At 48.3% G+C, this 25,736-nt stretch overlaps 1 protein-coding gene across 1 annotated transcript in view; it reads right to left on the bottom strand.

Annotated features, from left to right (window-relative positions):
- The window catches only part of PLPP7 (phospholipid phosphatase 7 (inactive)), a 29,300-nt gene extending 13,702 nt beyond the window's left edge, over positions 1 to 15,598 (bottom strand). The window contains exon 1 of the mRNA XM_048511983.1: positions 14,978 to 15,598. Coding sequence (XP_048367940.1) covers positions 14,978 to 15,428 — 451 coding nt within the window. The 5' untranslated portion in view covers positions 15,429 to 15,598. The remainder of the gene's footprint in view (positions 1 to 14,977) is intronic.
- Between the last annotated feature and the right edge of the window lie 10,138 nt (positions 15,599 to 25,736).

The raw sequence follows: 25,736 nt of genomic DNA, 5'->3' as shown, positions 1-25,736 counted from the left end.
TTTACCATTTTGGTTGCCTTCCTTTGGACCTGCTCCAGCCGGTCAATATCCCTCCTGAACTGTGGTGCCCAGAACTGTACACAATATTCCAGGTGAGGTCTAACCAATGCAGAATAGAGAGGTACAATTACATCCCTTGATCTTGACACTATACTCCTATTGATACAACCCAGAATCACATTGGCTTTCTTGGCCGCCGCATCACACTGCTGACTCATATTTAGTTTATGGTCTACTAAGACTCCCAGATCCCTTTTGCATGTAGTGTTGTCAAGCCAGGTGTCACTCATCCTACATCTGTGCATTTCATTTTTTCTGCCTAAGTGTAGTATCTTGCATGTATCTCTGTTGAAACTCATTTTGTTTGTCTTTGGCCCAGCTGTCTAATCTGTCTAGGTCATTTTGAATTCTGACTCTGTCCTCTGGGGTATTAGCTACCCTCTATTCCATTATCCATGCCCTCTATTCCATTATCCAAGTCGTTGATAAAAAAATATTGAATAGCATTGGGCCCAGGACAGAACCCTGTGGCACCCCACTAGTAATTTCTTTCCAGTTTGAAGATGAGCCATTAATTAACACCCTTTGAGTTCGATCAGACAACCAATTAGAAATCCATCTACTGTATATACTCGTGTATAAGTCGACCCAAACATAAGTCGAGGCACCTAATTTTACCACAAAAAACTGGGAAAACTTATTGACTCGTGTATAAGACTAGGGTGGGAAATGCAGCAGCTACTGGTAAATTTCAAAAATAAAAATAGATACCAATAAAATGTTTTTAAATATTTATTTCAAAGAAAAACAGTATGGTATCAACAATAACTTTAAAAGTTCTGAAGTGGAATATATAAGTCTCACAGACAGTATCTCTTCAGAGTTTCATAGGGAAGATGCTCAACAAGATCCCCCTTTTAAAAAGTCCCTACAGGTTCCCCTTCAACACTGATAGCTTATATAACATGGGAGCAGAAGTGCGTAGGAGGTTAAGAGCAGGTGCCCTCTGATCTGGAGGAACCGGGTTTGATTCCCCGCTCTGCCGCTTGAGCTGTGGAGGCTTATCTGGGGAATTCAGATTAGCCTGTGCACTCCCACACACGCCAGCTGGGTGACCTTGGGCTAGTCACAGTTCTTCTGAGCTCTCGTAGCCCCACCTACCTCACAGGGTGTTCGTTGTGAGGGGGGATGGGCAAGGAGATTGTAAGCCCCCTTGAGTCTCCTATAGGAGAGAAAGGGGGATATAAATCCAAACTCTTCTTCTTATTATCATTACACAGTGAAGATGCTTGCGTGGTGATGGCAGCCACTGCCCCAAAGCAAGTCTTTTTTGCAGGTCTGCAAGCTCAGCTGGACAGAAGTCCCACCTGCTTTCCAAAAACACTGGGTGGGGGTCAAGAATGGTGCTGGCAGTGGCTGCACCCCAGGGCACCCTGTGTGAGGGGGGTGGGGATTCCTGCCACCATGGGCTCCAAGTGTGCGGATTTCCCAATGAGTATGGCTCCCTAGCATTCATGGAGCTTCCAGGTCTGAACAAAAATTCTGTAACATATAAATTTAATATTCACACCTATTCACTGAATATTCACTGTGAATGAAGCTACTGGCCACCTGTAGTGCAGCGAAGCAACAGCCCAAGGCTTACCTGGGAGCTGCCTTTGTGTCCACACAGCAGGGAGCAGGTGCAGAAAAACACCCTCAGCTCCCAGCCTTTTTTTGCTCACCACCCGTTCCCCCTACCCGCTCTCCACCCATTCACTTGCGTATAAGTCAAGGGGGGCTTTTTTCAGCACAAAAAATGTGCTGAAAAAGTAGACTTATACATGAGTATATACGGTACTCTCCAGACCACAGACTTGAGTGACGGCATCCCCTCCCTGCTGAGCTCCCTCCGTGCCCCAAACCCTGTCCTCCCCAAGTTTCACCCTCAAATTTCCAAGTATTTCCCAACCTGGAGCTGGAAACTGTGCCTTTCGTCCTAGCATCATGTATTTACAGCAATAAGGAGTGATCAAGATGTGGCGAAAGCACCCTCCCTGTGAAACTTTGTACATGCACAGTGTCTTGTGTGAGAAAGGCTACGCATGCAGAGCTGCTTTGGGGTACATGTGGATGCTTCGCACTGGGAACAGTCCAGTTGAAACGAGACACTGTGCATGTGCAAAGTTCCACTGGGAGGGGGCTTTTGTGGCCTCACCACTGTTGCAGAATGACAAGTTAAATCAAGAGTCAATAAGGGAGAAGTTATCATAGGCCAATTAGACACCCCCCCCCTTCAGTGCAGAGTATCTATGCCAGGGGTCTGCAACCTGTGGCTCTTCAGATGTTCATGGACTACAATTCCCATCAGCCCCTGCCAGCATGGCCAATTGTAGTCCATGAACATCTGGAGAGCCACCGGTTGCAGACCCCGGATCTATGCAATCCACAAGCTATTTAAAAAAGAAACAGGCAGCTCACCATGGGAGAAGTGTAATAACAATTCTTATGCTCATTTACGCACCTCTTGAAAATTAGTGTATTATTATTTTAAAAGAACCAGTTGTGTTTTTGTGCCAATTGTCGCAAGCGCCAATGAAAGGGGTGGGTACTATATCATTATCACCTCATAAAAACACCCACCCGAATGGTAGGAATACACAGCTGGGAGGGCAAGTGCTGCTTGTTGCTTGTTTTTGTATGCCTGTAATTCTTAATCGTTATTTTCCAGGGCTCTTAAAGATTGCCAAACTTTAGGCATGCTGGTTACTGGGCATGCAAATCGGTATAAAATGAGGACAGGGATTTGCTGGAATGGTTGATGATGTCACAGAGGCGCTGATGACTCTCTAAAGCATAGGTGTCAAACTCGTGGCCCTCCAGATGTTATGGACTACAGTCCCCATCATCCCCTGCCAGCATCATGCTGGCAGGGGATGATGGGATCTGTAGTCCGTAAGATCTGGAGGGCCACATGTTGGACACCTGTGCTCTAAAGCAAGAGAAATAAATGATATGCTCTTCTATCCTACGCTTTTCATATGGGGAAAAAGTATTTTAGAGTTCTCTCCAAGGCGAAATGTTGCTGGTTTCCTAAACAGGCCCCCAGGTTTCCTTCCTTGCCCTCTTCAGATTTTTTTTTTTTGCAAGCCCAGGGTTCTCCCAGATTTGTAGCAACATCTTCTTCTGTACCTGGTCCCACTGGGCAGATTTGCTGGTCCACACTCTGGATCCAGGTTCAGAATTAGATATATGGCGGTCGTGGAAAATCAGTGCCAACTAGTCACAGCCAACATAACCACACAAGGTTTTCAAGACAAGAGTACATAAAATACATATAAAACACCAATACAATATGTTACAAACAGTGAAAAATACTTCCTTTTATGACTTTCTGCTCCTTTTCTCACGTAACAAAAGTTGTATTAACAAATTATTATCATTTTTCATAAAGTAATTAATCATCTTCTTGTTTCCCTTTAAAACTCTTATCAAGCTAATATACAATATATCATTGAAGTTATTGATTATATACATACATACATACATACATACATACATACATACATACATACATACATACATCTCTCTCTCTCTCTCTCTCTCTCTCTCTCTCTCTCTCTCTCTCTCTCTCTATCTATCTATCTATCTATCTATCTATCTATAGATATAGATATAGTTTGGATTTATATCCCCCCTTTCTCTCCTGTGAGAAGACTCAAAGGGGCTTGCAATCTCCTTTCCCCCCCCCCAACAAACACCCTGTGAGGTAGGTGGGGCTGAGAGAGCTCCGAAAAGCTGTGACTAGCCCAAGGTCACCCTGCTGGCGTGTGTGGGAGTGCACAGCCTAATCTGAATTCCCCAGATAAGCCTCCACAGCTCAGGCGGCAGATCGGGGAATCAAACCCAGTTCCTCCAGATTAGAATGCACCTGCTCTTAACCACTACGCCAACTTTGTCATTGTTTTGGGTCCAGTTCTACGTTCAACGCGTGGAAGGACAGGTGGGCTGAACAGAGACATTCTCATTCCCCAACCAGACTTCCATTTTGCTTCAATGTAGTCAGAGCCCTTAGAGAACAAAGGCTGAGAGATACATGCTCTGTGGTGCGTAGCTTCCTGCCTTGATCTGCCCTCCTGAGATATTATAAGCTGTTAAAGGGGCTAATTCCCCCTCACTCCTATTTTCCCTCTTTGGCCAATGCTTAATTGTCCTGAAGGGCAATGAACATGCGTCACATTAAAATTGGAGGCATGTTGTTGTTTGATTTACAAACAAATGTTTTGCTACATTTGCTAAGTAGTTATCTGAGAATGTAGAAATGTTATCTGTTTGAGGGCTTTCAGGAGGAATTCTTGGAGCTTTTCACATTAAATTTTGCAGAAAACCTTGCGACAGTTCTGTAAGGTAGGCCAGTATTACTATTCCTGTAATACAAGTGACCGACAGAGTGGGCAGGCTTGCCTGAGGCGATTGGGTGAGGTCGTGGCAAAGGCGATATGCTGAATATGTCAGCTGAATAAATCGCCATTGGGAAATTACGATGCTGAATGTCTTAATTGGAATCTTGTTCTAATGTGATTAAATACGTATGTTAGCAGCCCTGAACCCGACTTTGGCTGGGGATGGCAGGATTTTAAATGAAATAAAATCAAAATAAATATGCAATGCATTGTCTTGACTCCTATGCTAACCTGTAGCATGTAAACTTGGTTGACCAACGGAGACCGTGCTTTGCAATCTGAATCCTTTTAAAAAATAAGTTCTGATCTTTGCAAGGAGAAGGCTTTGCAAGAAGACGTTGCAAGAGCACTTCCGCCAGCTTTCCACTTCCACCTTCCTGCACCTGCAGGCTGTAGGCTGCAGACATTCAAGCATTTACTATTTCTTAATTCTATCCTGTTTCAGCAGCCAAGCTGCAAAGGCTGAACAAAGGCTGAGCCAGAGGTTGGCTCCTGGCCCAGTGACTGCATCAGAAATTCTGCCTGGCATGTCGGAATCAGAATGGGGCCAAGCCAGGTGTGGAAAATCTGCATTCCTTTGCCCCCGGGCTTCAGTGTGCCATCAAATCCAATCAGGGGCATAATACAGGATTTAAACTGACTCCTTGAATATCCAGCCATACCCATGTCTGGCTCTTGTATGCTCTGTATGTCCCTATTTTGTATTATATATTTGTATTTGTACTTCAATTTATACCCCCGCTCTATCCCCACAGGGCTCAGGGTGGCTAACCACATCACAAAACAGGATACATTATAATGGAATAATACTAATAAAATACATAAGAACATAAGAACTAGCCAGCTGGATCAGACCAGAGTCCATCTAGTCCAGCACTCTGCTACTCGCAGTGGCCCACCAGGTGCCTTCGGGAGCTCACGTGCAGGATGTGAAAGCAATGGCCTTCTGCTGCTGCTGCTCCCGAGCACCTGGTCTGCTAAGGCATTTGCAATCTCAGATCAAGGAGGATCAAGATTGGTAGCTATAGATCGACTTCTCCTCCATAAATCTGTCCAAGCCCTTTTTAAAGCTATCCAGGTTAGTGGCCATCACCACCTCCTGTGGCAGCATATTCCAAACACCAATCACACGTTGTGTGAAGAAATGTTTCCTTTTATTAGTCCTAATTATTCCCCCATAAATCTAATAATAAAGATACAGTGGAACCTCGGTTTTCATCGGTAATCCATCCGAAAAGAATCAATGAAAACCGAAGCGGATGAAAACGTAGGCAAACTTTTCCATAGGAATCAATGTAAGTCCAATGAATCTGTTCTAGGCACTCCAAAAAACATACCCAAAACACATTTTTGATGAATAAACATAGTGTTTAATGCTGAAAACAGAAACAAACAATAACACTAGGACCAGCTTCAGAGCCAGTGGACCAATGTTGCATCAGAAAGCTGTCCAAAGAGGTCTGTTTCTGATGCCTCTTTAAGATTTGTCTGAAATGGGGCAAGACATTGTCATTAAACAAGTTGCAGACACAGCCTGCAACAGCCTTGTCCGGGTGATTTTTTTCCACAACCCCCTGCACCTTACTGCAAATCGATGAAAACCGAGGCAAATCGATGAAAACCGAGACAAATTTTTCACTGAAAAAATCGATGAAAACTGAAATGGATGAAAACCGAAGGCAATGAAAACCGAGGTTCCTCTGTAATCTTACAGATGGCGACTTAAAACATATCAGACCTACCAATTTGCTAAACCAATAACATCAGCACTAACAAAACATACCAAAAAATATCCATTCTAAATCCATACAACAGCAATAAATCAACAGTACATTAACAAATCATTAACATATCAAAATATCAATACTTGGACAATATCAATACATTAACAATAAATCAATACCAATACACACTAACAACGTATCAATACATAACACTATATCGCTGTACAGCATTAACCTAAAACTTCTCTATTCTAACTATAACTGCTGCAAGAATAACCTAGCAGTATTACCTCATCACTCCAACAAAGGAACTGGTTACACCTGACCAACCTACCCACTCTGACAGTATACAGGAAAAAAACAACACTAACTACATTCCTTAACAGTATACAAGGAAGCTAACTAACTAACAGTATACAGAAAACTATTACACCTAGCAGCCCACATTCCTAATACCATCTTTCCCCGAAAATAAGACAGTGTCTTATATTAATTTTTGCTCCCAAAAATGCGCTATATGTTATTTTTAGGGGATGTCTTATTTTTCCGCTCCACAGTTGCATGCTCTGGTGTTCTGTTCGACGGGCATGCTTCCAAACAAAAACTTTCAGGGGATGCTTTATATTTAGCACTTTAGCACCTCTACTACGTCTTATTTTCAGGGGATGTCTTATTTTCAGGGAAATAGGGTAGTTAAATAAGCAATGGTGAGGAAGGGATAGCGAAGTTAAGCCCAGATTGAAAGGGCCAGTATCTCTCAGTGTCTCTCCTTCCCTCCACCAGTCTACTGGGGGTTTCTGCCACCAACCCCTGCTGCTTGATCCATTGTCAACTGGTCTGTTGTGGGTCACAGTCACAACAAAGGGTCGATAACGTTCCTTGGCTGCAGGCAGCACGAGTCAGTTCAAGAAAGCCCATATCCGCCATTTCTGATAGCCCTAGTCCAAACTGAGGGAAACTTCTGCCACCAGTTCCCCGCCGCTTGGTTCTGTACCACACAATTTAGTGGGATGTTCCCACCATTACCTGCCTGCGCTTGTGCTTGTACCTGCTGCTGTAGTGAGCCATGCACTCGTTGCGGGGGGGTCTCTGCCATCGATTCCCTCAATCTGCCCCACCGAGGAGACCGCTGCCATGTGCCCTTCTCCGAAGCCACACCCGCTGTTGCAGGGGGGCCCTTGCCAACACTCAGGTGGAAGGGTTGGAAAACACCTGGATTGGGAGGTGGAACCTGGGAAGGTGGAAGGGTTGGAAAACACCTGGATTGGGAGGGGGAACCTGGGAAGGTGGAAGGGTTGGAAAACACCTGGATTGGGAGGTAGAACCTGGGAAGGTGGAAGGGTTGGAAAACACCTGGATTGGGAGGTGGAACCTGGGAAGGTGGAAGGGTTGGAAAACACCTGGATTGGGAGGTGGAACCTGGGAAGGTGGAAGGGTTGGAAAACACCTGGATTGGGAGGTGGAACCTGGGAAGGTGGAAGGGTTGGAAAACACCTGGATTGGGAGGTGGAACCTGGGAAGGTGGAAGGGTTGGAAAACACCTGGATTGGGAGGTGGAACCTGGGAAGGGGAGGGTTAGTGTAGGGAAGGGGGGTTGTGGGGGTGGAGCCTGAGAAGAGCTGGGCTTGTGAAAGGGGGAGGCCTCCCCTGGCCATAGAATCTATCTGCCAGTGAGGCCATTTTCTCCATCATCTGGAGATCAGTTGTCCTTCCAGGAGATCTCCAGGCCACACCTGGAGACTGGCAACCACGGCTGAATGCTGTGATCTAGACTATTCATTCCACAACGAGGAGGCCAGGCCGCTTGACTTTCATCCCCTTGATAGCCCCCGCGTGGCCTCCCCCCCTCTCCCCACGCGTGCAAAGTCCTGCTGGCAAAGTGATGGATATACTTTTCCTCCTGCATTGAGAGTTCACCCCAGGTCAGGGCTGCCTGCCTGCTGCAGTCAGGTGGCGACACAAGCGCTTCGGTATCAGGTTGCATCCCAGGTCACTTTGTCCTGGATTGCCACCATGCTCCTGGGCAGCAACACCCCCCCCCCCGCTCCCGCCCACCCCCACTGATGCATGACCCAGCTCAGCTTGAAAGTTATGGTTTGCATTGACAAAAATCCAATGATAATGCAATTTTACACACTCGGGATGGCACCTCCTGTAACAAATCTCACAGCTGGGATCACAAGAGTGTTAAGGAGGTGGGGGACCAAACAGTTCGTCCACAGCATCCCTCCCAAAACTCCAGAGTGGATGGTGGCATCTGAAATCCGTTGGTTTCATTATCTCCATCCCACTGTTCTTCCAGCAAGCTCAAGACAGTGTACACAGCGTCTGCTCCCCACCGATCGCTGTCTTCTGGGAAGCAGTGGGGCGATCTGGGGAACCCTAGTTCCCAGTCCTCTTTTGGCACTGAGGAATTGGAGATACAGCATGATAGAGGCATTTGGGTTTGCGGGGGGGGGGGGGCATGCCATATGATGACTGTCTTCCAATGCTTCCGGGATCCATGCTGGTAGCTTTCTTGCATGCTGCTTCTGGACCCTCAATCTGCCAGAATGCATGATTTATAGATTCTGATCCCTAAACAACAGCCTTTGGCCCCTTCCGCACAGGCAGAATAATGCACATTCAGTCCACTTTCACAATTTGTTTGAAAGTGGATTTTGCTATTTCGCCTTCTGCCTTGTTACATGGCAGATTTAATAAGCAAGAAAAGGCTAAAAGATTGTGCCCATGTAACGATGGCTCAGTTGAATCTCTGGCCCACCAATTACTACACTGTCTCGGATTCAAGGAAATCAGATCCAAGTATGTGAATCTTACTCCTTTACATTTACCCCATCTCCCTGATTTAATTAGATTACACTACTTGTTGGACAACACTGATCCTTCTCTCTGTATGATGGTGGCAGACTTTCTCCTGGAAATTACTAAACGCCAGTAGATTTCCTTCGACCTAATATTTATTTCCTGTATTGTATATGCTTTTTAATCCGTTTTTATTATTGTTGTACTGTTGTCTATGCCAATGAAGGCTTGCTAAAAATAATTTTTGCTATTTCCCACAGTAAAATCCAGCTGCAAAGTGCGTGGAAAGTGGATTGCAAGTGTGTTATTCTGCACGTGCGGAAGGGACCAAAGAGGCAAGGAATGCATTGCTTTCAAAATGTATTCAGGCATGCAATGTGGCTCGTCAACTGAGGGGCAGCAGCCATCAAGGACACCCCACTTTGCATCCTTGCTGTTCTTGTGCTTGGGTGGCACCACTGTGACGAGACCCTTGGCACAACGTGATTGAACCCCTGGGGAGAAGTTGCTGAAGAATGCTGGTAGCGTCGTCGTACAGCCCAGAAACCACACAGCCCGGAAACCACACAGCACCCAAATGCTGGTAGCCATTTTGACACACTTCATGCAGAGGAAGATCATACATATTTGGGTAATATGTGGACCCTTTCGGCACAAACCTTTAAAAAGGTTTAGAGGCAGGAAATAAAATGTTTCCTCTATGGAGTTCCCAGAGGTGGGATCCAGCAGGTTCTCACAGGTTCCCGAGAGTAGGTGACTAATTATTTGTGTGTGCCGAGAGGGGGTTACTAATTGGTGATTTTGCCACGTGATTTTTGCCTTAGTTACGCCCCTCCTCTCAGCAGTAGCGCGCAGAGCTTGAAGCAGTCTAGCAGGAGGTGCACCGGCGTGCGTGGCAGTCTGCGCCTGCGTGCATTCGTTTCCCGCCCAAGGACCGGCGCAGTGGCTGCGTCCTTGCCACAGCCCCGCCCAGGAATGCCCCGCCCCCAGAATGCCCGGCCATGCCCCCATTGTGCCCCGCCCAGGCCCATTGGCGCTATGCCACAGTTTGAATCTCACCACCATGGGAACCTGTTACTAAAATTTTTGGATCCCACCACTGGGAGTTCCACATTGTTCCCCCCCCCCACCCCCCGCTTTTTGGTTCCAAAAATGTTTTACTTCCAGCCTCAAAATGTTTTAAACGAATCCCCTTTTAAAATGATGCTTTGGTCTGAAACGTTGTCAAGACGTCTTCCCTTGCTGTACAATCCTATGTACTACATTTTATCTTTCCTGCTGCCATTTTTCACACCTCTGTGTGCTTTCTCCTCGGTGCCATTTTATCATGTCCCTGGGCTCACTCCATTCCCCCCCCCCCCCGCTTGCTTATTTTTGTCATTTCGGTATGTTTCTATTTTGCAAGAAGGTGGGAGGTAAAATCTTCAAAGCATCAATGACACGGAATCAGCTAGGAAGCCCTGATTTCACAAATAACTCAAAAGAAAGGCAGAAAACCCTTCAGGAATCGTGTCGAGGGGGTGAGTGCATACAAACATCATGGTAAAGTGGAAGATCAAAAACATATTACAGGCTTTTTAGATGATTTTTTGCAGAAAGGGCCATAGTTGAGAAATTTACTATATTTGATGCCTAATCAGAACAAAGATTAATAATTGTTTTATAGCTCTACCTGCTTAGACCTGGATGATTAGCCCAATCTTGTCAAATCTCAGATTTGGTCAGCATTTAGATGGGGGTCCACCAAGGGAGTGCAGGGAGTGTGTAGCATCCAAATTCTCCGGCCAGGGTGACAATGGATTCTCTCCCACACAGACTCAGGGGTCTCATTTCTCTTCAGAAGGAACACAGCCATAATAATCCCCTACTCCCGTGATGGCGAACCTTTGGCACTCCAGATGTTATGGACTACAATTCCCATCAGCCCCTGCCAGCATGGTCAATTGCCCATGCTGGCAGGGGCTGATGGGAATTGTAGTCCATAACATCTGGAGTGCCAAAGGTTTGCCACCACTGCCCTATGCCCATTAGATGATAAGAAGAATCTTGCTGGATCAAACCAGAGACCCATGTAGTACAGCTTCCTGTTTCAATCAGAGGCAAACTAATTGCTTTGAAGAGCCAACACCAGAGCATAGAGGCCAAGGCCTTCCCTCAAAGTTGACTCCTGGCGCTGGGATTCAGAGGCTTGCTGCTCCTGAACATGGAGGTTTCCTTTAGTAATCTGTCCATCAGTTTCCATAAATTCCTCTAATCTCCCTTTCAATTCATCAAATCCCCATTAAAGTCCTCTCTTGAAGTAACTAGTTCAGCCGTAGGTTGGGCTGAGAGAAACTCTACAAACTGGATCATTAACTACTATCCTATAGTATAATTTTTTCCCATGTGCATCTTGATCAGACACAGTGAAACAAAACTTCCTCAAAACCATGTGAATGTGTTCCTCATCTTTTTTCCCTCACCTGTTTGGATCAAAAATCTGTTTGGGTCATCTTATGACCCATAATCACCGTGACAAGCACAACATAGCCACAGAAAGGACATTCCTTGTATTTTTTTCCCCTGCAAATGCTCAATTATCTCAGGTGGACTCTGCAAGAAGTGTGCATGAGTTAGCATACAACCACAAGCTCAGGGTTAAGTAGGCAGAGGATCGCTTGTGGCAGGGGGTGAGTCCCAAAGGCCCAGTCCAAAGGAACAGGGTGTCTCGAGGGTTGCGAATTCCTGGTTAGGAAATTCCTGGAGTATTGATTCCTGGAGCCAGGGAAGAGTAGAGTTGGCGGGGAGGGGAAGAACCTCAGCAGGATATAATGCCATAGACCAGTGGTGGCGAACCTTTGGCACTCCAGATGTTATGGACTACAATTCCCATCAGCCCCTGGGCTGGTATGGGGCTGATGGGAATTGTAGTCCAATTGGCCATGCTGGCAGGGGCTGATGGGAATTGTAGTCCAATTGGCCATGCTGGCATAGGGCTGATGGAACTTGTAGTCCAATTGGCCATGCTGGCATGGGGCTGATGGGAATTGTAGTCCAATTGGCCATGCTGGCATGGGGCTGATGGGAATTGTAGTCCAATTGGCCATGCTGGCATGGGGCTGATGGGAATTGTAGTCCAAGTGGCCATGCTGGCAGGGGCTGATGGGAATTGTAGTCCAATTGGCCATGCTGGCATGGGGCTGATGGGAATTGTAGTCCAAGTGGCCATGCTGGCAGGGGCTGATGGGAATTGTAGTCCATAACATCTGGAGTGCCAAAGGTTCGCCACCACGGCCATAGACAGTGTGCTGTAGTGGTTAAGAGTGGTGGACTCTAAGTTTGATTCCGAATCCTCCACAAGAGCGGCTCTTATCTGGAGAACAGGGTTTGCTTCCCCACTCCTGCACAGGATGCCTGCTGGGCGGCGGCGTAGCGATCATGGGGACATCTGGGGACAAAAGCCCTGGGCGCCCCATGGTGAGTCACATGGGGGTGGAGAATCACCCCTCACCCCGCCCTGCCAGGCCCAGCAGAAGGTTTTCAGCCGGCTGCAAAGAGCTCTTTTTTCAGCCGGCTGAACTAAGATAAGTGGGCGGGGTGCAGGGGGCATGGGGAGCGGGGGGTGGGGGGGTTGTGGGGGTGGGGCACGGGTACCATTTTGCCCCGGGCGCCATTCCCCCCACGCCTCTGCTGCTGGGTGACCTTGAGCTAGACACAGTTCTCTCAGAACTCTCTCAGCCTCACCTACCCCTCAAAGTGTCTGTTGTGGGAAGAGAAGGGGAAGAACTTCGTAAGCTGCTTTGAGACTCCTTACAGAAAAGAAAAGCGGGGTGCAAATCCAAACTCTTCTTCCTTTCCATATGATAGGGGCCCGCTTCCAAGACAGCCGTTTTCTTCATGGAACTGACTTCTGTAGGCTGGAAATGAGCTGTAATTCTAGGAGAGCTCCAGGCCGCATGTTAAGGCTAGCAACCCTCGGTCCCCCAGTGCTCCCGAAAGATGCAAAACTCAGACTTCTGAGTGTCTGTGGTGTGCGTATGTCTGTGGATCCTTAATGGGGATGGGGAAGGCTAACTGTGAAAGACGGCAGGGGCACAGGCCCCTGGAAAACTTCCCAATTGCTAATTGCCGTGCTCTGTTGGATCAGACCATCTGTCACTCTGGTCTGGCACCCTCTCATCTATATGGGGTGGTCTGACCTCTTGTCTTAGATCCCTGTTCCTTAGGATTCTTTTATAGGAGATGTTCTCTGAGAAAGAACCTTACGCACAATTTGTGTTATCCACCACCAAATGGCAATTGCAGACTTTTGATTTACAAAAAACATGGGTGGCCCTAAGGAGGAGCTGCTTGGCAATCAGGGAAGGGGGGCTGGGAAGAATTGGTACTTTGCTGGCTTCTCACTTACCTTTTTTTTGGGGGGGGGGGTTAAGTCTCTAGCCCTTTCTGCTGAGGAGGAAAGGCAATGGCAAACCACCATGTAATCATAGTCTGCCTAGTAAACAATCTCATGGCTCAATAATGACCCAATGCTTGCACAGGGAACTATCATTACCCTCTTCTTTTTTTTAAAGGGACAGTGCACAGCCTCCACATTCCCATTATAGCTCTGTAACAAAAAGGGCTAGAGACTTTAACAAATGCCTTGAAAGCTGGAGATGTGAGATGTGAGAAGTTATACATTATTGTGATGGAACATTATAGCATTATTGTGGTCTAGCTTTTACTGTTGTTGTTGTTGTTGTTGTTTTTTAAGCCAGGTTGAAGCAAGGAAAATGCAGGGGGAAAACCTTTGCGGACAATTTAATGCAACTGCCTCTGCACTCACGGCAGCCACATAGAAAATAAACTCCCAGTAGAAGTGGTCTGTCTTCACCATCAGCATGCCTGAAGATATTTCAATCCACACTTCTGACCCCAAAAGAAACTTTACACTGTTACATCTATCTTTATCCAGAACTTTCTGGCCTACTGTTAGACAGATTAGGTGTCAAAGGAAGCACATGCAGGGAAGAGGATAGGAAGGAAATCTGCCCACTAGGGTTGCTGGCCTCCAAATTGGCCCTGGAGACCTCCCAGAATGACAGACTGCAGAGACTTCAGACTACAGAGATCCACCCCCTTGGAGAAAATGGCTGCTTTGGACGGTGGCCTCTATAGCAGTGATGGCGAACCTTTTCGAGACCGAGTGCCCAAACTGCAACCCAAAACCCACTTATTTATTGCAATGTGCCAACACGGCAATTTAACCTGAATACTGAGGTTTTAGTTTAGAAAAAACGGTTGGCTCTGAGGCATGCGTTACTCAGGAGTAAGCTTGGTGGTAGTCAGTGGCTTTGCTTTGAAGCAACTGTGCATCTCTTCCAACCGGTGAATCACGACCCTAGAAGGGTTTACTCAGAAGCAAGCCCCATTGCCAGGAACCAAGCTTACTCCCAGATAAAGGATTGCACTTTTGTTCTTTGCATGAAAATCAGTGGGGTTTAACAGTGCTTAATGGGATTACCTACACTGCTTCCCCAAAATTTGGTCTTAGGTTTAATGCTAATAATCGAGCCCAGCGGCCTAGGCCAGCCTAGATGTGGGGGGGGGGGCACTCTGTTTGTGCGTGCCCACAGAGAGGGCTCTGAGTGCCACCTCTGGCACCCGTGCCATAGGTTCGCCATCACTGCTCTATAGCATTAGACCCTGTTAAAGTCCCTCCCCTTTCCAAACCCCGCCCTCCCCAGACTCCACCCCCAAAATCTCTAGGGATTTCCTAACCTGGCAACTCTGCTGCCAACCCACGTGGCAAGAAGTTCGGCCTTTAGGAAGCCAAGGGAAAGATGTGCAAACTTTCCAGATAAGTCCTTGCCTTTGCCCAAAGCCTCCTGGTCTACTCTTGAACAGACAATGTTCAAAGAAGCAGAGGCAGGGCAGTGGATGGAAGGCAACCCCCAGCCCCCAGCCCAGCCCAGCCCAGCCCATGCAGGGAGAGGACCAGCCTTTGAGAAGTGGGGCGGGCGAGGGGGGAGCTTTGCCACTCACCCAGCAGCAGGTTCATGAGGACCTCTTGGCCCGCCAGGGTGCTGCTCTTCACCAGGCAGATCAGCGTGCCCCCGATCCAGGGCACCCCATGCCCAGTCAATCCAATGAGGCTGATCATGGAGCGGGCATTGCCCCAGGCGGAGGCGTTGCTGGCGCACACCCCCAGCCGCTTGGAGATGGAGATGTCTATCGCCAGCAGGGAGTTGAAGGCGATGCCTTTGAAGGAGGGGTTCAGCTGCATGCAGTCTTCCTCGGGGAGCTGCTGGGATTGCCTCCGTTCCTTGGGGCCCTCGTTCGGGGCCGGAGCAGGGCCAGGTTGGCTGTTCTGCCGTCGGCCGGAGCCCTTCGGCTCCTGGCTTCCTTTCAGGGGCTGGTTCAACGACATGAACTCTGCCCTGTTCAAGACATTGTTTCTGTCTCTGGCCCTGGACCGGCTTTGCGAGGCCGGCATGGTGAAGCTGTCTCCGGAACAAAAATCAGCTTAATTCTCTTCCCCCCGCCCTTCTAAAAAAACAACCCTTCAGGTAATCCACAGAGTCCCCCTCCCAGAAATCTGGGTGGCCCTACCCCACCTCCCTCCAAAGTGATGAGCCTGATCAGCTACCCACAGAGACGACAGGTGTTAAATATAGAGCAGGAATGCACATGGCTGTTTACTTTGCAGGCCCACCAAGCTTGGAGAGGGTGGGTGGGGGACTATGCCAATCATAACAGCCAATCTGGTGCCAGAGGAATGCCCAGAGAGCCAATGGGGATGCACTGGAGGAGGCTAATGTGACAAGGCGAAAGGTTTGGTTGCTCCTGGCTTGCTCTATTTAAACCTTCCAATTGCTTGTACTCCCCCACCCCACACACCCGAACCAGGAATCAGAGGAAGATGGGAAATGTAGTTTGCATTTGATTTTGTTCTGGGGTTGGGGTTGTTGTTTTTTTTGCACATTCACTGCAGTTATTTTTTGCAATCGCTGCAAAGGTAGCATCACACGGCTTGGGGAAATTGTCCTTTCCAAACCGCTGTTGGGGCTTTGCAGTCTGCCGGCTCTCCTGCCTCGGCGAAGAAACTTCAGGCAAAGCTTTGTCCTGGCACCGCTGGAAAAGCTTCATCTTGTCATTGTAAAAGGCTTTCACGGCCAGATTCAACTGTTGTGGTGGGTTTTCCGGGCTGCGTGGCTTGGTCTGGTAGATCTTGTTCCTAATGTTTCGCCTGCATCTGTGGCTGGCATCTTCAGAGGTGTATCACAGAGAGTAACAGACTTTGCTCTGCGATATACCTCTGAAGATGCCAGCCACGGATGCAGGCGAAATGTTAGGAACAAGATCCACCAGACCATGGCCACGCAGCCCAGAAAACCCACCACAACCACTTCATCTTGTCAGTTTGCCTGTCACGCTGCTGGTAGTGGCACAGGAGCTGAGCCAGTAAAATAGGTGGCCGTCATGCGGGTAAGGCAGTCACATTGCTTAACCCAAGAATCCCCCCCAAAAAATCCCCCCCACCAACATACCAACACAAAATGGCAGCCACCCACAGAATCCGCCATCATGGTGGACGGAACAGGCGTTAGAACCTGTGCACTCCAACACATGCCAGCCACAGATGCAGGAGAAACGTCAGGAGAAAATGCCACTAGAACACGGCCATACAACCCAGAAACCACACAACATCCTACTGGTATTAACCTATAAAACTCTAAAGAGCTTTAGTTCTGGGTACCTGAGAGAGTGCATCCCCCCAAATATTCCTGCCCAGAAACTGAGGTCATAGGGGGAGGCCTGTCTGGCTGCCCTGCCCCGTTTAGAGGGAAGGGGGTTGGGGGCAGCCCACAGGGCCTTTTCCACAGTGGCCCCTGCACAGTGGAATGTTTTCCCACTAGAGGTCTGCCTGGTGCCTTCTCTTCACCTGGGCATTTGGCTGATGCCCCCTACTGGGATGGAGGAGCGTTGCCTTGAGGTGTCTGGTAGACTCCATTCCCTTTTGGAGTTTGTTGGGGTGGGAGGTTTAGAACTGGATTTCATCAGGCTTTTTATTGTAGCTCACCCTGAGGAGGTTAAGAGCTCATGTATCTAATCTGGAGGAACCGGGTTTGATTCCCAGCTCTGCCACCTGAGCTGTGGAGGCTTATCTGGGGAATTCAGATTAGCCTGTGCACTCCCACACACGCCAGCTGGGTGACCTTGGGCTAGTCACAGTTCTTCGGAGCTCTCTCAGCCCCACCTACCTCGCAGGGTGTTTGTTGTGAGGGGGGAAGGGCAAGGAGATTGTAAGCCTCTTTGAGTCTCCTGCAGGAGAGAAAGGGGGGATATAAATCCAAACTCTTCTTCTTTTTCTTCTATTGTAATGAGCGAGAAATAAATAGTAACAACAACAACAACAGCTTCTTAACTGTGGAACTCCATGCCACAGGATTGAATGATGACCTCTACCTTGGTGGAAACTGCTGTCGAGTCACAGCCAACGTACGGCAACCCCAGAGGGTTTTCAAGGCGAGAGACATTCAGAGGTGGTTTGCCATTGCCTGCCTCCAGGCCACAACCCTGAACTCCCTTGGTGGTCTCCCATCCAAGTACTTCCCAGGGCTGACCCTACTTCAGCTTCGGGGGTGTGATGTTATCAGACTAGCCTGGACCACCCAGGACGGGGCAGCCGCTATCTTAGATGACTTCAAAGTAGCATTAGACAAATTCATGGAAGAAGAGACGTCTTACTGATGGCTATTCACCATGCTGTGGAAATAGAACCTCCATCTCCAGAGGCAGTTGTTCTTGGAATATGAAGCTGTTTTATACTGAATCAGACCGTCAGTTCATCAACGTGGGTGCTGTCTACTCAAACTGGCCGTGGCTCTTTCGGGTCTCAGATGGAGTTCTTCCATATCTGCTACCTGGTCCTTTTAACAGGAGACATCAAGGATTGTGCAAATCTATGCAGGCAATGATAGACTCATCTGTGCTTCGAGGGCATCTCATCCTGGGGGTGGGGGGACTTCATCAAAGTGGTTCTGGTGGGCTTTCCGGGCTGTGTGGCCGTGGTCTGGTGGATCTTGTTCCTCACGTTTCACCTGCATCTGTGGCTGGCATCTTCAGAGGTGTATCCCAGGGGGAAGTCTGTTACACACTGCGTCCAGTGAGAAGGGAATGTGTGCGGTATATACTGTCCATGTTCCAGGGTGGGGAACCAATCAGTAAGTGTTTGGGTAGAACTTGTTATCATGGTGGCTTTTTGTCTGCCTGCTGTTTGCCTGCAGCAGCCATCATGGAATCAGACAAGGGGAAGGGGAGAAGCCACCAAGTGTGTCTACAGGGGTCTGCAACTTGTGGCACTCCAGATGTTCATGGACTACAAATCCCATCAGCCCCTGCTAGCATGGCCAATTGGCCATGCTGGCAGGGGATGATGGGATTTGTAGTCCATGAACATCTGGAGACCTGCAGGTTGCAGACCCCTGGTCTATACACACCACTCGGCGATGCGTTTCTTCAGTGCGCCATAGAGATTAAATGTGTCAGACTAGCCAAATCCAAATCCAAAACCTTTATTAGGCATAAAACCGGAGTGTGTCATGAATTCCAAATACAATAAGAAGATCATTATTGCACAACTTGCAGTACACAGAGTAAAAATGTAGCAACTGCTTCAGAGATTTCAACATTAGAGTTATTTAGAAGCTTAGCCATTTTTATCTTATCAGAAAGGAGCATAAATCCTGTTGGTAATACAGTTCTCAAATCAGTTCTGATGTTGTTGTATTTTGAACAGCGAAGCAGAATATGAGAAAGTGAATCAGTTGCATTAGGACAGAAACGACAGCAACGCTCATTTTGTGGGATAGTAGAGAAGCGACCTTGAAGATGTACTGACGGAAAAGAGTTACACCTTGCTCTGGTCATGACCCATCTGCATTTGGGAGGCCCAGGTCGGAATGCCCGCTTGTGCCATGGAAACCGCTTGGTGGTTTGGGGCCGGTCATGCACTCGCAGCCAACCCTACCTTGCAAGGTTGTTGTGAGGGTAAAACAGAGGAGCGACGGATGATGTAAGCCGCTTGGGGAGAAAGACCGGGGGGGGGGGTATATATGGGTTAATTCAATCAACCCAATCCACGCCTCAAACTTCAAACTGGGGAGCTGGTATCCCATCTTGATACCCCTGAGGTTATGGAAGGTCTCAAGCAATGGGCAACAGGGGCAGCAGCCCTAGAAACTGCACTGGGACTGCCCCCCCTCTGAGCACTTTGCAAGGATTTAGCTTGGGCTGCAAGGGGTGTTGCTATAAATGGGGGTCCCTTCCCCCCTAGCCTGAAACCCAATGGCTGGCTCAGCTCTGCAGACGAGGCGTGCTTTGGATGCCGGCTAAAATGACCCGTGGTTTAAAAATAAACCCTCTCTCGGGCCCCCACCCGGAGTGGCCCCTGTCTGGCTGTTGCGTCCCCCCCAGCTTGGATTTCCAACGCGGCGGCTGCTCCCTTCGGGCTATTTCGAGCCTGCAATCCGATGCCGCGCCGGAGTCTATTTTAGCACCTTGGAGAACTCCCAGCGCAGCTGAAGCCGCCGCTCCCCGGCTCGGAAGGCGAAAGCCCTCTGCGGGCGCTTCCTCCTCGGAGCAGCGGCCGAGCTGGTTTTTATCCCCTGCTGCTGTTCTCTCTCTTTAAGGAGTCTCAAAATAGTTTCCAATCGCCTTCCTCTCGCCTCCCCTTCCCACAACAGACACCTTGAGAGGTAGGCGGGTCCGAGAGAGTTCAGAGAGAGCTGTGACTAGCCCAAGGACACCCAGCAGGCTTCATGTGGAGGAGTGAGGAATCAAATCCGGCTCACCAGGTTAGAGTCTGCTGCTAAGGTCGAGAAGTGGGGAATCAAACCTGGTCCTACGAATTAAAGTCCTCTTCTCATGCGGAGGAGTGGGGAATCAAACCTGGTTCACCAGATTAGAGTCCACTTCTCATACGGAGGAATGGGGAATCATACCTGGTTCACCAGATTAGAGTCCACTTCTCATGCAGAGGAATGGGGAATCAAACCTGGTCCTCTGAATTAAGTCCTCTTCTCATTTGGAGGAGTGGGGAATCAAACCTGGTTCACCAGATTAAAGTCCACTTCTCATGCAGAGGAGTGGGGAATCGAACCTGGTCCTCCGAATTAAAGTCCTCTTCTCATTTGGAGGAGTGGGGAATCAAACCTGGTTCACCAGATCAGAGTCCACTTCTCATGCGGAGGAATGGGGAATCAAACCTGGTTCTCCGAATTAAAGTCCTCTTCTCATGTGAAGGAGTGGGGAATCAAACTTGGTTCACTAGATCATAATCCACCACTCCTAGCCACTACCCAGAACAGGAATTGGTGAGCTGAAGGGTGGTGCCCACTGAGTGTTGGGTACAGTTGGCCCCATGGACCAAGGCGTCCCTTTTGTCTGGGGTGAAATTCTGCCCAGTTCAGCCCACCAAGGCAGTGGGAAAGAAAGCTGCATTTTATTATCTGCACAGACAGGAAAACAGCATCAGTGACACAAGGGAATTGCTTCCAGATCCTGTGTATTTTGGTCCAAGCTTGCATTGTGGTTTGAGACCTCTGAGGGTGGGGGTGGGATGCCATCCTCTCATAACTCATGTGATTCTCAAAGTCCACCCCCCCCCCAAAACAACCTCCAGTTGTCATGCTAATAAATAACGTCATGCTAATTGGGTTCTCTGAGATCCCCCTCGGTGCCAGCAACCAACCCCTGACTTTGCAGAACATTTCCCGGTATCACGGGAATGTTTTTAGAACGAGAGAGCACAATCACAGGGCTAGAATGCTTAGCAATACACAGACCTTTTGTTAGGTCAAAATCTTGCAATACAGAACAACTTGTTTTATCTATATATATATAAATCTAACCATTCGTTTGTTGGTCTTGCCCTAACGCCAAAACAGCTGGATGGATCACCCCCAAATTTTCACATGACATCCCTCCCTGTTGCGGGCAGGTAATCGGACTTTCAAATTGCCAAAAGTCCACACCTGAGCCAGGTAAAACGTCTTTTTCCTGGCGCACCAGGCCATGAAGCTGGCTCTGTTTAACTATCACCCTTAGAATGTTTGTGCAGCCTGTCTGTGGCCTGAGGGCTTGGTATGAGGGCACTCTGGACAGTTCCATTGTGGAATGGACATCTGTGTGGGTTACGGACTGTGATGAGAAGGACAATTGCCACAGCAACGCATGGCCGGGCCCCGCTAGTTTGAAATAAAAAGGTGGAATCTTTCATTCACAGCCTTGTCAGTAGCGGGTCACTGATTATTCTGGGGTCCTGTCTATCAGAATTTATTCTTTCTGGCAAAGGGGACACTGTATTGTCGAAGGCTTTCACAGCCGGATTCAACTGGTTGTGGTGGGTTTTCCGGGCTGTGTGGCCGTGGTTTGGTAGATCTTGTTCCTAACGTTTCGCCTGCATCTGTAGCTGGCATCTTCAGAGGTGTATCACAGAGGGAAGTCCAGAACACAGTGTGTAATGGTCCATTACACACTGTGTTCTGGACTTCCCTCTGTGATACACCTCTGAAGATGCCAGCCACAGATGCAGGTGAAACGTTAGGAACAAGATCTACCTCGGCCACGCAGCCCGGAAAACCCACCACAACCAAAGGGGATACTGTTCGATATTCACCAGTTGGTGGACTGGAAGAAGGCACAGTGGGAGAGGGCAGGATTTGCAGGGGAGAATCTGGGGGTGCCCAAAAAAATGGCTGGCTGCTCTTCCATTCCCCCAGTGAGTCTCCAAATGTCTTGGTCCCTCACGGGGGCAAGGGTGATTCTTTTCTGTCATCAGAGCAGGGCTTTGTCAGCAGTGGCCCCAGGATCAAAGAATGCCACCCCCAGTCTATTAAAGGAAAGACAGGGATGTGCTGTCGAAGGCTTTTGCAAATCCAATTGCAAATGCAGTTGAGAATGCGCTTGTAAATGCACCAGCAAAAGCAACTGGACACGAACTCCACCCAGACACATGCAAATGTGCCTCCACCCACCCACCCATGAGATTGATAAAGCCACATTGTGCCATGGAGAGCAGCAGTGGCGTAGGAGGTTAAGAGCTCGTATATCTAATCTGGAGGAACCGGGCTTGATTCCCAGCTCTGATTCCCAGCTCTGCCACCGGAGCTGTGGAGGCTGATCTGGGGAATTCAGATTAGCCTGTACACTCCCACACACGCCAGCTGGGTGAACTTGGGCTAATCACAGTTCTTCTGAGCTCTCTCAGCCCCACCCACCTCACAGGGTGTTTGTTGTGGGGGGGAAGGGCAAGGAGATTGTAAGCCCCTTTGAGTCTCCTGCAGGAGAGAAAGGGGGGATATAAATCCAAACTCCTCCTCCTCCTCCTCCTCCTCCTCCCCCTCCTCCTCCTCCTCCTCCTCCTCCTCCTCCTCCTCCTCCTCCTCCTCCTCCTCTTCTTCTTCTTCTTCTTCTTCTTCTTCTTCTTCTTCTTCTTCTTCTTCTTCTTCTTCTTCTTCTTCTTCTTCTTCTTCTTCTTCTTCTTCTTCTTCTTCTTCTTCTTCTTCTTCTTCTTCTTCTTCTTCTTCTTCTTCTTCTTCTTCTTCTTCTTCTTCCATGTCCCTGAAGATGCCAGAGATGCGGGCAAAACATTAGGGGCAAATACTGCCAGATCATGGTCGCACAAAGCCCGGAAAACCCACAACAGCCAGAAAGATTGCATGGCCTTATTGTAGTGAATCTGCACCCAGGTGGGACAGAAAGACTTTTAATCAATAAGCAATCAAAACAGATGCAAACCCATGTTTCTCAGCCTCCCTAGTTGCAGTGCCTAAGCGCACAGCGATTTGGGAGCAAGTCCCGTGCTTTGGGACTTCCTTCTGAGGTGTACCCCTGGAATCCTGCTGCAGATGGCTTAATGTCGCCTGAACCCCAAATCTCTCTCCCCCCTGAAATGTTTCCCATGTGGAGTTTTATGGCTCAAGTTCAAACTCACTGAGAAAGAGCAACAGGATCTCCAGCACAGCTTGTCAAGGCAGGTTTGAGCTTGATCCCAGCCAGGTAAGGGCACCTTCATCTTCTCACCTTCATCTTCTGCTACCACCAAGTAACATGCCCAAGCACTAATAGGGCCAATTTCCCCAACTGCTTCCATTAACCAGCTTGCCTAGCAAGAGCCAGGGAGAGGCCGGTTTCCTGGAAACAGGAATGGAAAGTCATTGGGGGGGGGGGGGACAGCAATATCTGCTTTCCATGCAACTCCCTTCATTTTGTTCAGATCCGGGCAGATAGCAGCAAAACTGAACCCCAGTAAAGCAAATGAAAAAGAGTTTCATGCAGGGAAGAAGAGACGAAGGAGATATTTCTGCTAAGCAGAGCTGAACAGGGAGATCCAAGACTTCCCGGGGGCAGAAAACTGAAGGTAAGATGCTACATTACAATGCACTTGAGAGCAGTGGCGTAGCACCAAGGGGACAAGGCGGGGCGCAATGCACCGGGCATGCAACTGTGCGGGGCCATGGCTGGTGCAGCTCCCCCTTGCTCCGCCCCTGCTTGAGAGCATCTACACATTGCATCGTACCCTTCTCCCAGTGGTCGTACAAAGCAGCATTCGTCCACACCTCCACATGTGTGAACAACCTGCTCCCGACCCCACACAGGAGATCTGTGCTGCATTGGAAGTTCAGCATTGCCAGGAGACAAATTCCCTTTAAGGATGATAACAGGCCCCGTAATACTTCAGGCAAGAAACCATGTTGTTGTTGATCCCTGCATTTAACAGATGGCAAAACCGACATACGGCAGCAAGTTCAAAGCCACCAAGTAAATACAGGCTTGGATCTGGGATCTGGGATCTGGAGATCAGAATCCCCTTTGGAATCTAATAGCCAATCTCGAGAAACACCCTGGTGTTTTTGTTTAAACTTAGACAATTACTGAACATACCGTTTCCCCAAAAATAAGACAGGGTCTTATATTAATTTTTGCTCCAAAACATGTGTTAGGGGAGCACCAGTGGCGTAGGAGGTTAAGAGCTTGTGTATCTAATCTGGAGGAACCGGGTTTGATTCCCAGTTCTGCCACCTGAGCTGTGGAGGCTTATCTGGGGAATTCAGATTAGCCTGTACACTCCCACACACGCCAGCTGGGGGACCTTGGGCTAGTCACAGCTTCTCAGAGCTCTCTCAGCCCCACCTACCTCACAGGGTGTTTGTTGTGAGGAGGGAAGGGCAAGGAGATTGTAAGCCCCTTTGAGTCTCCTGCAGGAGATAAAGGGGGGATAGAAATCCAAACTCTTCTTCTTCTTCTTCTTCTTCTTCTTCTTCTTCTTCTTCTTCTTCTTCTTCTTCTTCTTCTTCTTCTTCTTCTTCTTCTTCTTCTTCTTCTTCTTCTTCTTCTTCTTCTTCTTCTTCTTCTTCTTCTTCTTCTTCTTCTTCTTCTTCTTCTTCTTCTTCTTCTTCTTCTTCTTCTTCTTCTTCTTATTTTCAGGGGATGTCGTGTTTTTTGCCCCCCCCCCCCCAAATGTGTCCAGATCAGCTGCGCTGGGGAATCTGTAGCTAGGGCTTATTTTTGGAGTAGGGCTTATATTTCAAGCATCCTCCAAAAATCCTGAAAAATCATGCTAGGGCTTATTTTCAGTTTAGGTCATAATTTCAGGGAAACGGGGTATACAGAGAGAGAAAGAGCAATTGCGGAGCAGGTCTGACTCAGTGTGGTAGACTGGCTAGAAGGGTCTTAGGCAGTGGTGGAATCCAAAATTTTTAGTAACAGGTTCCCATGGTGGTTGGATTCAAACAGTGGCGTAGCGCCAATGGGGCTGGGCAGGGCACGACGGGGGCGTGGCCGGGCATTCCGGGGGCGGGGCATTAATCATTTCTCTGTTACTGTAAAAAAACTCTTACTGTAAAAAAAAAGTTCCTAATTTCCAGCTGGTATCTTTCTGTCCGTAATTTAAAATTATAGCAAGTCCTATCGTCTACTGCCAACAGAAACAACTACTTCTCCTCTATTTAACTGGCTGTCAAATACTTAATACTTTCAAATACTTAATTTTGTTTCTAGAAATCAAAAGAAGGATACTTTCTTTAAACAAGGAACTTTACCATATTTCTAAAACATGTTTTTAAAACAGCCCAACGGGGAGAATTATCCCGTTTTCTACTTTCGCTAACCAGCCACATAGGAAACAACAGGACTTCATGATTTTTGGACCTAATGGAATTTCTAACGGAAAAGCAGACCCAATTAGTAACCCCCTCTCAGCACACACAAATAATTAGTAACCCACTCTCGGGAACTGGTGAGAACCTGCTGGATCCTACCTCTGGTCTTAGGCCAAGAAAGGTCTCTCCGAGCCCCTGTTATTTGAGATCATTTAAGTGGAGTTGCTTAGAATTGAACCGGCACCTTCCGTATGCAAACCAGGGGCTCAACCTCTCAGCTGCAGACCCTCCCCTAAGATAAGGCCGTGAGGTCTCAGATGCCACAGGGCTAGAATTGGTTCCCCTGTGGATCCTGCCACGCCACTTTGCCAGTTGGCAGCCCCTGAGCCAGACCAACCTTGCAAAAGCAATTCTCTGTCCCCTGGTAACTAAGGTCCCTTCCGCACATGCAAAATAATGCATTTTCAAACCACTTTCACAACTGTTTGCAAGTGGGTCTTGCCATTCCACACAGCTTCAAAGAGCACTGGAAGCAGTTTGAAAGTGCATTATTCTGCATGTGCGGAATGAGCCTAAGTTTTTGGAAGGCGTTATTTTAAAATTCCCTGTAGGGTTTCATTTGCTTTTGAAATGGCTTT

This window comes from Sphaerodactylus townsendi, linkage group LG12 (genome assembly GCF_021028975.2).
Source record: "Sphaerodactylus townsendi isolate TG3544 linkage group LG12, MPM_Stown_v2.3, whole genome shotgun sequence".
Taxonomy (NCBI): Eukaryota; Metazoa; Chordata; class Lepidosauria; order Squamata; family Sphaerodactylidae; genus Sphaerodactylus; species Sphaerodactylus townsendi.
The sequence above is the reverse complement of the archived record's forward strand: the minus strand, read 5'-3'. Positions and strand labels throughout refer to the sequence as shown.